Source organism: Phodopus roborovskii, unplaced genomic scaffold (assembly GCF_943737965.1).
Source record: "Phodopus roborovskii unplaced genomic scaffold, PHOROB, whole genome shotgun sequence".
Taxonomy (NCBI): Eukaryota; Metazoa; Chordata; class Mammalia; order Rodentia; family Cricetidae; genus Phodopus; species Phodopus roborovskii.
In genome coordinates, this window is record NW_026126585.1 from 14,043,696 (window position 1) to 14,056,060 (window position 12,365).

General features: G+C 41.7%; 1 protein-coding gene across 1 annotated transcript in view; it reads left to right on the top strand.

Annotated features, from left to right (window-relative positions):
• Nucleotides 1–12,365, top strand: part of LOC127236398 (thrombospondin type-1 domain-containing protein 7B-like) — a 48,985-nt gene that overhangs the window by 19,003 nt on the left and 17,617 nt on the right. Inside the window, exons 5-8 of the mRNA XM_051204016.1 lie at nt 3,324–3,469; nt 9,540–9,699; nt 10,691–10,864; nt 10,968–11,063. Coding sequence (XP_051059973.1) covers nt 3,324–3,469; nt 9,540–9,699; nt 10,691–10,864; nt 10,968–11,063 — 576 coding nt within the window. The remainder of the gene's footprint in view (nt 1–3,323; nt 3,470–9,539; nt 9,700–10,690; nt 10,865–10,967; nt 11,064–12,365) is intronic.

Here is a 12,365-nt window from a genome sequence, read left to right on the forward strand (position 1 = left end):
TTTACTATGTCCACTTAGCAGAATAATCTGGGTCTAAGAATTCCCCAACCATAGGTTCTTGGCAAGAATTACAGTATAAGGTATATGTTTCCTCCTGTAGAATGGGCTGCAAATCCAATCAGAAAGTTGCCACACTGGTCATATTTGTAGTTTGAAGTATTTGCAGTTGAGTTAGACTGTTGATGACTTCTTCCTACTCTCCTTGCAAGCTACTTAGCAACACCTCCTACTACAATAAAAACTAACCAACATGGGGGAAGCTCCCTCATTAGTACCAATGTAATTTTCCCATGTCCTCTAGCCAGAATGTATACTATCTTCAGCAATAGAATCTTTCCATCAAGTTCTAGTACGTAACTAAGAAAAGGCTGTGTTATGTGGGGGTTTTCTAGGACATCCCTAATCTATAACTCAAGGGAGGGAATCCCATATCTGGCACGGAACTTTTTATTTAACATTTTAGGGTTCGGGAAAGAGACTGTATAAGTTAACTCAAACTAAATACTTTTAGATGAATATAAACACAGTGTGTTTCTCTCTCTCTCTCTCTCTCTCTCTCTCTCTCTCTCTCTGTGTGTGTGTGTGTGTGTGTGTGTGTGTGTGTGTGTGTGTGTGTGTGTGTGTGTGTTAGAAATAGTTTCCGGATGACTTTTCCAAGCATCCTCCATGTTAGTTATTCCCCTAACTCTTGCTGTACCCCACTCATCCATCTCTTTTCCCATCTAAAGCTCCCTCCCTATTATTCCTCCGTTTCCATTTGTATCATCTTTAACATCATATTTTTCTCCTCCACTTTCATCTACAACAGAAAATATCTGTCACTTGAATGAGTTGAATGGAAACAAATAAAATGATTCTAAAGTACTGGTCATCAACACACCATCAAGTTGAGAAAAAAAAAACTCAAGAGTTATTTGGTCTTTTAAAAAAGTCTTTTATCATTACATTGTAAATATAACTACAGAACCAAAAAATAATATAGCCATGATGTATTAGGTAATATGTACTTTGGCCAATAGAATAGCAGAAAATTTAAAGTTGAGGAGTTGTTGATTGAAAACTCATAGAAGATCTTGAGCCAAATATGTCCATAGACTATAAATAGCATTTTGTGAATGATGCTTGGAGTATAATTTAATTTTATGATTCTGGGAAATGTCCAGTTGCATTTACAGGAGCTCCGTGCTCAAGATGCACAGTGATTCAGCAATCCCATGTTATCACAAATACAGATTCCATTGTTAGAAGTCTCTTTTATGTAGTTAGCCCTCCTACCTTCTTGCTGTTTAACCAACAGCATGCTTGAAGTATCTTAGGTATGACTCTCATTCTCTACATGACTAATTGGGCTAAGTGCTTTGAGACTTATTTTTGTCACCTATAATATAGATAAATAGTATAATTTTCTCTGAGATTGTTCTAGTATATGAGTTGGTACTTATAAGTTGTTTAGAATAGTGTCAAGTACATGGTACCACCTCAATAAGTGCTCGGGTATTGATATATTATCACACATTTTAGATAGCATGACATAATGTAGATATTTTATAAAAATATGAAATAAACACATAATCAGTTAAGGGATTTTCAGCGATGACGTCTTTTTGTGGGAACCCAAGGAAGGTGCTGCATCATTGAGCTATACCGCCAGCCCCCTCCATTACTGCTGTTTTCAATTAGTACTTAATGCATAGAGAGTACAATGTTAGCAGTAACGCTCACCCACCAAAGAATTTACATTCTCAGGAACTTCCTGTGGTTTTTTTTTCAAGTTTCTTCAAAGATAGATTTACTTCATCACTAAAGTCCATGATACTATTCTGAATATTAGCAAGAGATCTGACCCTATGGAAGTATGATACCCTTAGCCTTTCAAGTGGATGCTATGAAAGCATCATTCTGTTTCTCTTTACAAGCAGGATCATTCATATCTACTGTAAGTCCCAGGAATTTTCTGTAGATCTTCTCTTCTTCACCACTGTTCTAGCCAATAGCTACTGCCAGGTTCTCAGATTAGGTTCATATCCTGCAGTTCAATACCTTTCTCGCCACCCTGTGGACAGCACTCTCCTCATACCACAACTTCTTAGAGCTCCTCTGTTCCAAGTTCGGCTTTTCAAGAAAATCGTCTGTGATTCCTTCTAGCATGCGGTGTCTAGCTCCAGTGCATACTCCCATAAAACTCTTTAACATGCATCACTTTGGAACCAAGAAATGATATTATATTCATAGCTAAGATGAATTATGTAACAATAATTACACTAAATGTGCTCCATACTCACCAGTAAGAAAAATCAATAATGAGGGTGCCATAAAAAGAGACAGGGATTCAACCGAATAGCTTGGGTCCGTTGAACTTATTATGGAAAAGCTTCTGTGGTGTGAGGAGATACCACTGTTTACCCTGGCTTTATTTCACTGTGGCGTGGAGCACCTCTTCTTGAGTATATGACTTTTAAGCATCATTGGTTCTCCTCCACATAAGCCAACTTGCAATTTTTTTTCCTTGTGTTCAGTGAAGGAAGAAATGAACACACACTCTCTAGGAAAATTGGTCTTATTGAATTAACTGGAGAAGACCGTAAGAAGCTCAGGGTGTGACCATCCTGTGAAATGTTTTGGAGTAATGGCTTATGTGCCTTTTCTAACACATTATTCCAGACACCTAGTGGACAAAACCATGCAACTTTCTCCATTTGCATGTAATATTTGTACCCCCCCCACACACACACACACACAGGTTGGAAGCAGAAGAACCATATGACAAATTTTACCACTATAGCTAATGCATATCAAAAAGTCTTGACCACACTAAAGCTTAATAAACAATATTTGTTAAAGGGAATTATCATTATAGAATTTACAAAATCAGCCAGTTTGATAGAGATACAAAGTTCATGCCTAAACAATGATATGAAGATGGGAATAATTTCAGATGTTTTTTTTGTTTTGTTTTGTTTTGTTTTGTTTTGTTTTTCAGGACAGGGTTTCTCAGTGTGGCTTTGGAGCCTGTCCTGGAACTCACTCTGTAGACCAGGCTGGCCTCAAACTCACAGAGATCTGCCTGCCTCTGCCTCCCGGGTGCTGAGGTTAAAGACGTGTGCCACCACTGTCTGACAATTTCAGATCTTTTGAAACATCAGTGTTGGGATAGTTTACGTCTCTTTCAAAATCAAAATTGAAATGGCAGAAACCTGAGCGTGAGTTGGACAGGACAGAGTCCAGTATCATAGAATGAAGACATACACATACAAGGCAACAATTTTCCCTCCGTTTCCAAGCCAGACTTTAACAAATAACTGACACCTCCTTTGTTGTTTTAGGTCGAATGAGCCGGACTCGATCTATCATTATACCAACCCAAGGAGAAGGACGGCAGTGCCCCACAGAGCTCACCCAGCAGAAACCCTGCCCAGTCATACCCTGCTACAGCTGGATCCTTGGCAACTGGTCTGCTTGTAAATTGGAGGTAGGTCATGCAGTGGCCCTGAGAGAATGCTTCTCAGTAGGTACAGAACACGTGTCTCATCAAACATACTGATTAAAGACATTACACAGCATCAGGTTCTGGGCACGTGCTATTTTTAACACAATGGAAACATGAGAAAATGTAAGCAAGTGAGTTCATTTCACACAGAGTTGCACTGCTAAGAGAGTAAGCAGCCATTCATTAGGCAATGACTATAACAAACTGGGTCACTGAGCTGCCTATCTCTTTGGCATCCTCAAGAATTCTATGCTTTTTTTTCCTACTTTTCTTGCTGGGAATATCAAAGATTTTTTAATTAAGCAAAACCCTGACTCTGGAAATTCACAGCTTGCTTCTTTGGATTGTGTTTCTTAAAAGTTAACTTTTGGCTTTGACAATGCCTTGCTTATGGGCAGAAGATGTAAAGTGGATGAAAGCTGTCCTCTAACATTATTCCATGAACCAAGGCTACTAACAATTCCTTAGTAATTACTTCTTTATTGGCCTGAAATATAAACGCCTGGTGACATTATTGTGTGTCACAGACCCTGAGCTTGTGCCGGATCAGTGAAGATCTTCCGCTGCTTGCTCTCTCTGGCCTCTGGCTTAAGAAAAGATGCATTGGTTTTCCTGTCTGTTAGTAGTTTGTCCTTCAGTCTGTATTCAGAAGCATATTTTAAGGAGGCGGCAATCACTTTGATTACACATTAAGAAATCTTCAGCGTATTCTTACCAAGACGTTTAGTGCCCCTGTCAGGATAGCCATGCCGAGCAGCTTTGTAAGATTGCAGAAATTAAATGCCCATGTATCTTTACAGGCCTCAGAGGGACAAAACTATGTGGCACCATTTTATCCCTAGTGTTCCTTTTTGTGGTTGTTTGGGGAGATAAGATATGCTGACTGGTGAATTCAGAAATGACCTAACAGCTCTAAGTCCCCAAACCTTGCTTCTCTGAAGTCTTTGGCAATTTGAAATGCTACTGAAATCAAGAAAATGAACAAAACAGTTCCCCTTATAAGCATGACAACTTTGAAAGCGTAAATAAGGAGCTTAAAGAGCCATTACACTACTGGGCAAGGAAGAGAATAGTTAACCCAACACAGAAGGTGAAGGATGAAAAGGAGGGAGAGGCTGAGAGAGACAGGGGATGGAGACACTCCAGCTCTTACCCAGCATGCACTCCTTTTCCTTCTCAGTTGTCAGCAGCCCTTTCTGTCTTTGATAGACAACTCCAGCAACTTGTCTGCTGGATCACATCGGGCAAAATCCCAAGGGAATCTGTTGCTGTCGTCTTGAGCTTCTGCCTGAAGCATAGGGACAAAGATGGACAGTGACCATGGTCTGCGGTGGCACTAGGTGGGTGGAGGGTGGCGGCTTCCCTGATGAGGCACGATTTTAGAGGTCTCAAGAACCCATGGGGACAAATGTTGGCTTTTCCTCTGGAAACTGCAAAGCTGATTGAAATTCTGGACAGGATGAGTCTCGCCCACCAGCACTCTGTGTCCTCAGGAAAAGTCTTGCTCTACACAGATCTCTGAGAAACAGTTCATGTTTGCGCTTGGATACTTACCTACACAAGGGCAGTCAGTGTCCCTGCCCATGAACTTGAAGTGGTTTTGAACCTGGTTAAAGACACAGCAGCCGTAAACTCTTAGCTGACACATTCCTCCACCTGGTGGATAAAGTCAGCCACTTGCTCAAATAAAATAAAATAAAATACATGAATAAAGAACAAAAGAGCGGGTACTGTGACAGTGCCTGGGCTAACTGCCCTGAGTTCCAAACTCATCTGACTTTCCTGAAGCCTGCGAATCCTTCGTGAAATAAGCACTCGGGATCTTTTCACGGAAGTGTCTTTTTTCTTAAATATATGGCTAAGTTTTGGGCATTGCTGGTCAAAACGCATGCAGGCCTTTCACACCCACCCTCCCCAATGCTTCTCTGATACTCCTGCCTGCTCATCATCTAATCCGCCAGATGCCTGCTGAAGATGGCGGCAATAGCATGCCCCCGGCTACTTGACTTCAGGAAGTGTCAGGCCATAATGACGGAGGCTTGCAAATGGTACTGTGAGTTTGACAAGTCACCCTCTAATTTTCATAGAAAGACATTAACAAGACAAGATGTGTTCACCTTCGGAAGCCCTGCTAGCCCTACCCAAGTTTCTCAGCCTCTCGTGTCTATTCATGAAGAGATGAGATTCTGGAGTCTAACGACCTTACCGTAGTTCACAGTTATGGGAAGTTTTACCTGAGCACTCCACCCCCCCCCACCCCCATTATCTAAACACTCCAAGCTTCATTTTCTTATCTAGCTTTTGAAAGTAGCAATAGACCAACACCTCGACGCCCTCCCCATCACTTCCAATGCCTTCAGAAGCTCCAGTCCTTCATAGAAAATGCTGTAGTATTTGCATATAACCTACATTCTTCATTTGCCTCTATTCCTTAGTATTTCTTGATTGGTTACATGGCTAATTATTAGGATGCAAGTGGCACGCAAACATTTGTTATATGTCATAAGGACTAATGGCAAGGGGGGACTATGCATGTTTACTCTGGAAGTATGTTTTTTACAAAACTTTTAATTTCAGTTGATCAAATGTGAAATTGGAGAACATTGACTCTTGCAGATATTTTTTAGAGAACTTATACGAGGCACTTGGCACAGTACCTCACATAAGTTAAGAGCTCAATGAATTGTGTTTGCTATTTTAAATGTGACTGGAACTGTGGTTACGTTTACTAGTGTCATCTGTCTGTTCACACACGGCAGAGGTGAAGATTCAGTATAAATGAAAAATCAAGGCAGTGAGGGTTGATGAGAGACTGCTCCCTGTTCACCATCTTGCTCCAAGAAGCCAGGAGCTGCCTGCAGGCCGTAGTGTATACATTCTGTATAAGGGAGTGTTTGGTTCGTGAATGGAGTTGTCAGTCTGATGCTGATTTCTCTTCACGTGGGCGCTGTCCTCAAAAGTACAGCAGATTAAGGATGAATGTGGGCTGATCCCAGGATACACAGTAGGAGCCTATCACTGTTTGTCTTGGATTTTAAGATGATCCCCAGTGCAGGCTCGTTTTCTGCACTGCTACACAAGCTGCCTGATGGGAAACTGTCAAAAGAAACTCATTGATTCATCCCATCAGTTGAGGGTATCTAGACTTTCAAAGCCCACATCTGCTACAGCATCTTTATACTTGTCTCCAAATACACAAAGTCCGCATACTCTCATCAGCGAGAAATATGTGGAGGAAAGTCACCAAAGCCGTCATCTGGATGCTAAGTAGGAAGGAGCACTCCCCACCAGAGAGGAATTTCAGTTCACTCTCGTTATCTTTTCAATATATGCAGTAAATGTTTATTAGAACATTTGTGGACTGATTTTAAACTTCTCTCCAAAGATGCATTTAGGCCTAAAATTATGGTACTTTTCATAAATGATAGTCATAGAGTGATCCAACCTCTGCTGTGGTGTGTTTGGCTTCTTCATAACTCTTACGTTGAAGACTGGCCACAAATATAAGAGGAAAATGATATCAGTAAGCCCAAGGCACCTGCCCTTTTGCCCCCGAGGACAAGCAGAAGTCCCATCTAAAAGGACACAGCTATTGGCCCTGTAATGCTGAACATCTTTGAATCCCTTGAGAAGTGCATATCCATCACTTATAAATTATTTAGCATAAGGTATTTTATTATAGTAGCATGAAAAACTGAGGGACTCTCCTAAATCCACCAACTGTAATTTCTAAAATTCTTTATGCTTTAAATTTATACAATTTGGATTTACCCAAACCAGACATTTCATTTTTTTTGCCAGTTGAACCCTTTTCATATTTTTGTTTTAACTTGCATGACAGATAACATTCCAAGATTTCCAGATGATGCATGAAATCAGATTATATTGAACCTAATATTTAGCATAATTTTCTTATACAGCAATACCTGTCATAAAGTTTAATATCTAAGTTGGAAACACTGAAATAATGCTCACCTAGAGTGAATTAGAATAAATACTACAATATACACTCAAAAGATACACACATTATTGTGCTTTAGAGCACAAGGAATAAATTAGATAGATAGATATAATTAGATAATTAGATAAATAGATACATAGATAGATAGGTAGGTATATAGATAGATAGATAGATAGATAGATAGATAGATCTCACTTGAACTCAGGCACTGTTATATCACAATATTTGATTTGATGACCTTGTGACTGACCGATTAGTAGCATGAAGGGCGATTAGTAGCATGAAGGGTTTGAACCTGTTCATAAACAGGTGATTTGCATTATGTGTGGGATAGAATGGGATGGAAACATTCCCTCATGCTCTTCAGAATGCCACATATTTAAACACTTAAGTTCTTTGTTCTGTAATTTCCTATTTGATATTTTTGTTAGATCACAGTTAACTGTGGCTCACTGAAGCCACACTACGAATATCCTGTCATGCCTTGTCTTGAGTAGAGAGCCCCCAAGCTGGTGGTCTGTGCCATCTTGCTTCTCTACAAGCCACCCATGAGCTCCCACATGCCCAGAAGTTTGTACCATCATATTTGGCTAGTGCCAGCTGGCCTATGAGTGGGCAGAACACATTCTCCATGCCCAGGATCAATATCTTGACTCCTTTAATTTTTGTCTTTTTTCTTTCTTTCTTTTTGAACTCCTGATTCTCCAAGATCCAGGCAGTGCAGTATCTATTCTCTGTAGACAGGACAAAGAAAAAGAAAAAGCCCAAGTTTCTACTATAGAAAGTTGCCCGACTGTCATGGTGCAATTTCCTCAATCTCTCCGTCTTTGTCTCTCTCTTTCTCTCTCTCTCTCTGCCTGTCTCTTTCTCCATAGAGAGACACTGAGTAGCCACAACAGCAAAAAGAAATAGAAAACTAGCCCTCTACCAGCTTTTGGATGGACTTAGTTGACATGAATTCAACATAGCTCTATAGGAAAACAGATACCAGAATGAATGGTGATCAGTGAGAACAGGATTGAAAGAGTTTCTGGCATTATAAATGCCGCCCCCACCCAGTCCTCTGTCCTCTTTGGGTAGTACTGTGGCATGGAATGGAACATCGAGAAGACATTGTGAGCAACCAAGACATATTTGCAGTTGTGGGTGACGCTGAGGCCAGTGTATGACTCACCACCCTGGCTTTGCCTCCCTTCTTCTGCTTCAGCCTGTCTGATCGTCCCCATTGACACCCTGACTCAGCCACCTCAACATCAAAGCTTTGCCTCCAGCTCTTATTCCTGGGTATATGAGAGGAAATGTAGCTGTCAGCTGAAGTCGTCCAAATTTCCAAAGGACTTCTTTGTGAAATTCAGCAGGCACCTAACTAAAGTCCTGGTGAAGAGAACCATCTCATGAGAAGGAAACCTTAGAGCAGGAAAATTTCCATCAGCAGTCAGTTGAGCTCAGTACCCCACCCCACCCCCAAGCCTTTTAGTTCTACATGTCTGTGTCTGTGAGGCACTGTGTGAATTTCCCTGTTTGTCCAGCTTGCTGAGCGACACTAGGGGGCGGGAAACATCCTCAGAGTGTATCACTCAATACAGTTGCCTAATTTGGAAAATCACTTCAACCAGCAACAGAGAAAAATCGTAGTCTTATTTGAATCCTAACCTGATCCATGCAAGAAAGGATCAAGTTCTGCAAATGAAAAAAATAATTAGGAAAAGAAAAGAAAAACCCATGCCCCGGGGCTGTGCATGTTCTCTGGGAGGTGATTGTAGAACACACTATGTTCTCACAATCGTGGAGACAAATTATGCAGGTTTCTCCATTTCATCAACTCTGCCCAAGCCCCAGAATTAAATGATCTGATTCTGGGGGCATAAACCCTGAAGCACGTGCCCGTGTCTCTAGGCCACTTTCCCTGTCAACCCCAGAAGTTCCACGATGCTTTATTGTCAACCGTTGATAGAGCATTCCCAAGGGAAGGAAGCTGCTCTGTGTCATTGGGGGTCCCGTGGGGACCAAGGCTCTGGGATTCTATCTGGCTAACCCTGAGGGCATCCGATTCTATCTGGCTAACCCTGAGGGCATCCTCTCTCCTCTCAGGGTGGACATTGTGGGGAAGGAGTGCAGCTGCGCAGCTTCTCCTGCGTAGTCCACAACGGCTCAATATCCCACACAGCTGTCCACGTGGAGGATGCCCTGTGTGGAGAAGTGCCCTTCCAAGAAGGAACCCTGAAGCAGCTGTGCTCTGTGCCTTGCCCAGGTGTGCGGTCCCCCCAATAAGCAACGCTCCACATGGTGATCTTGTTGATTTTTTTCATTTCCCCTCAAAAAGCTCTATCATATCAATGTTGAATTGTTTATTTGATTTAATGTGTTTGAATTGTGGGTATGGCAACGTTTTGAAAGATACAAAGTAGGAAAAACAAAAAAAGAGAGAGTACTGGCTTTGGAAACAAAAATGAAGCTAGAATCTCATCTCATTTCTCTGGCCTCACTGAGCAATGGATTTGCCATCTAGCTAACAGGTGGGTCAAGCCATGTCTCCATGTTGCCCAACATTCGGGATGCTGACTGGATCTTGGGATTGATGATCCTGAGAGAGATGATCCTGGCAAGAGTAAGGCAAGAAGCCTGTGAGCTCTGTGTAAACAGTCAGGTTCTGTGCAGAAGAGAAAGTCATCAGTAGAAACAGAAAATGATTGGGTTATTTTAACACTAGTAATGCAATTTAGCTTGCACTGAATAGTTTACGGTTTTCCAATATTTCCTTATAATGCTGTATGTGTACACATACTTGCATTTACATGTTACATATGCACATGTTATGCTGATCCTTGGAAACTGAGTCATTGCAATCATTACATCTCCCTTTTAAGATTTTTTTTTCTGTTTCTTTTATTGGAAATAGATCTTTTTTATATACTTTATTCTGAGTATAGCTTTCCCTCTACCAAGTCCTCCCAGATTTTTCCCACCTCCCCTCTAGCAGCCACATTATACATTAGTCATGACTACCATGACTCGAAACAGGGCTGTAGCGACCTATTTTTGCACTCCTTTGCCAAACTAGATTAAGCTATAAATTATTCCACCAGTAAGAGTACTTTCAGACTAGAAATCAGTTAAAATTTGGACCTGCCTGTGTCCCCTCTCTTCGACCACACGCCCCCTTGTGTGCCCCATCCCTGTCACTGATATCTAGTACCTGTGTTCACAAAGTTTCCCCTTCCCTGCACTACGTGGCGTTCCAGGAGACTGCCATATAACCCCGTGGTCAGAGTGGAGCAAGTGTGAGCTAACCTGTATCGATGGGAGAAGCTTGGAGACCACCGGCCGCCAGTCCAGGTCAAGAACTTTCATAATTCAGTCTTTTGAGAATCAAGACAGCTGCCCCCAGCAGGTTCTAGAAACACGACCTTGTACAGGTAAGGAGGGTCACGTCTCGGTCCTTCCATTTGGACGCATTAAAGCATACTGTGCTGGTTAAGAGGGACGTGACAGAATTACAGCTTTCCTATCCACTTGCAGGTGGCAAATGTTACCACTATGCATGGAAAGCAAGTCTTTGGAACAATAACCAACGGACTGTTTGGTGCCAGCGTTCCGATGGCCTGAACGTCACAGGTATTCCTTTCTAAGATTCACACGGAGCCTTCAGAAAGGTCTCACAGCGCGTTCTTCTGCTGAGGAATTCGCTGACCAATTACAGCAAGTCTGAAGAGCAGGCGCTCCAGACGGTCTTCCTGGAAGGTTTTCATTAGACCTCACTCCCATTTTGTTTTCGAGAAATCAGCGGTTCCGTGTGAAGATTCGGAAAGTATATAGAAGCCAAACAGATCAGTTGAAACACAATGAAATAGTCCTAACTTCATGATCTCAGATAAACCTGAGAAAGATGCATGCTAGTTTAAAACATTTGTCTCAGGTGTTGAAGCGTGTACCATCTCAGTGGACACAGAGAGGACTCCACTCTCCACTCGGCATCAGCTCCAGACCCACAAGCTCCACCCTACTCTCCTCTGTAGCTCAAATTAGCGGAGTTGATAAACATATAATTTTCAAATTGAAATGTTTTGGCATTGATGATGCAAAGAAAAAAAATTTAGATGTTATGGATGCTCGTGTTTACCATCTGCAGGCTCATTTTGAATGTTTCCCTGGTTAGGGAAATTACTTAATGCCTAAAAATAGTCTGAAGGAAAGATTCCTTATTCTTAAAAGAGGGTACAATTTGATTGTACAAATGGTTTTCTCAATAATTTTAAAGATTTTTTTGATGTCTTCTTGTCAAAGCAAATTAAATCGACATTGATTTTACTTTAGTACTGCAACTGACAGACAGCTTATGCTAGGCTGGGAGAATGGCAGCCCCTCCTTTGTCCTGATTACATGGCTTTACATTATTGGTAATAATCCATAGTTTAATCCATACAGTAATTTATTTTGAGCTACTTTTTTTTTCATCTTGTAAGCTGATAAAACTAAGTACTCTATAATCATGCCTAGCCAGGAACCCCAAAAGGCCTCCTCCTCCACAGTGGGCTGGAAGCTTACCCACTGGTGAGGGCTCTGCTGGCCCCATGGATCTTCTCAGTGCATGGGGGTGAGGCCATCAGACAAGTGATGCCATTGGCATCACCTAATAAATGTGGCTCCAGCCTGACTTCATTCTTAACACTTAAAAGCCATGTCCTGTCATGGGTGTGACTTAGAGCAGGCCACTCTGGAGAGTCCGGATTTGAAGCCTGAATGCCCTGTCCCCAGACATGGTAATGAAATGGACAGGTGTTGTGTGGTCATCGCCACTGACGTCCACACAACTATTCAACTCCAGACGACACCTCTGGGCAGCAGTGGGTTTTGTTTTTAGCTTTGATGTCTGTTACTTGTCTTATTTTTCTTTTTGAACAATATGACAGTGTAGTT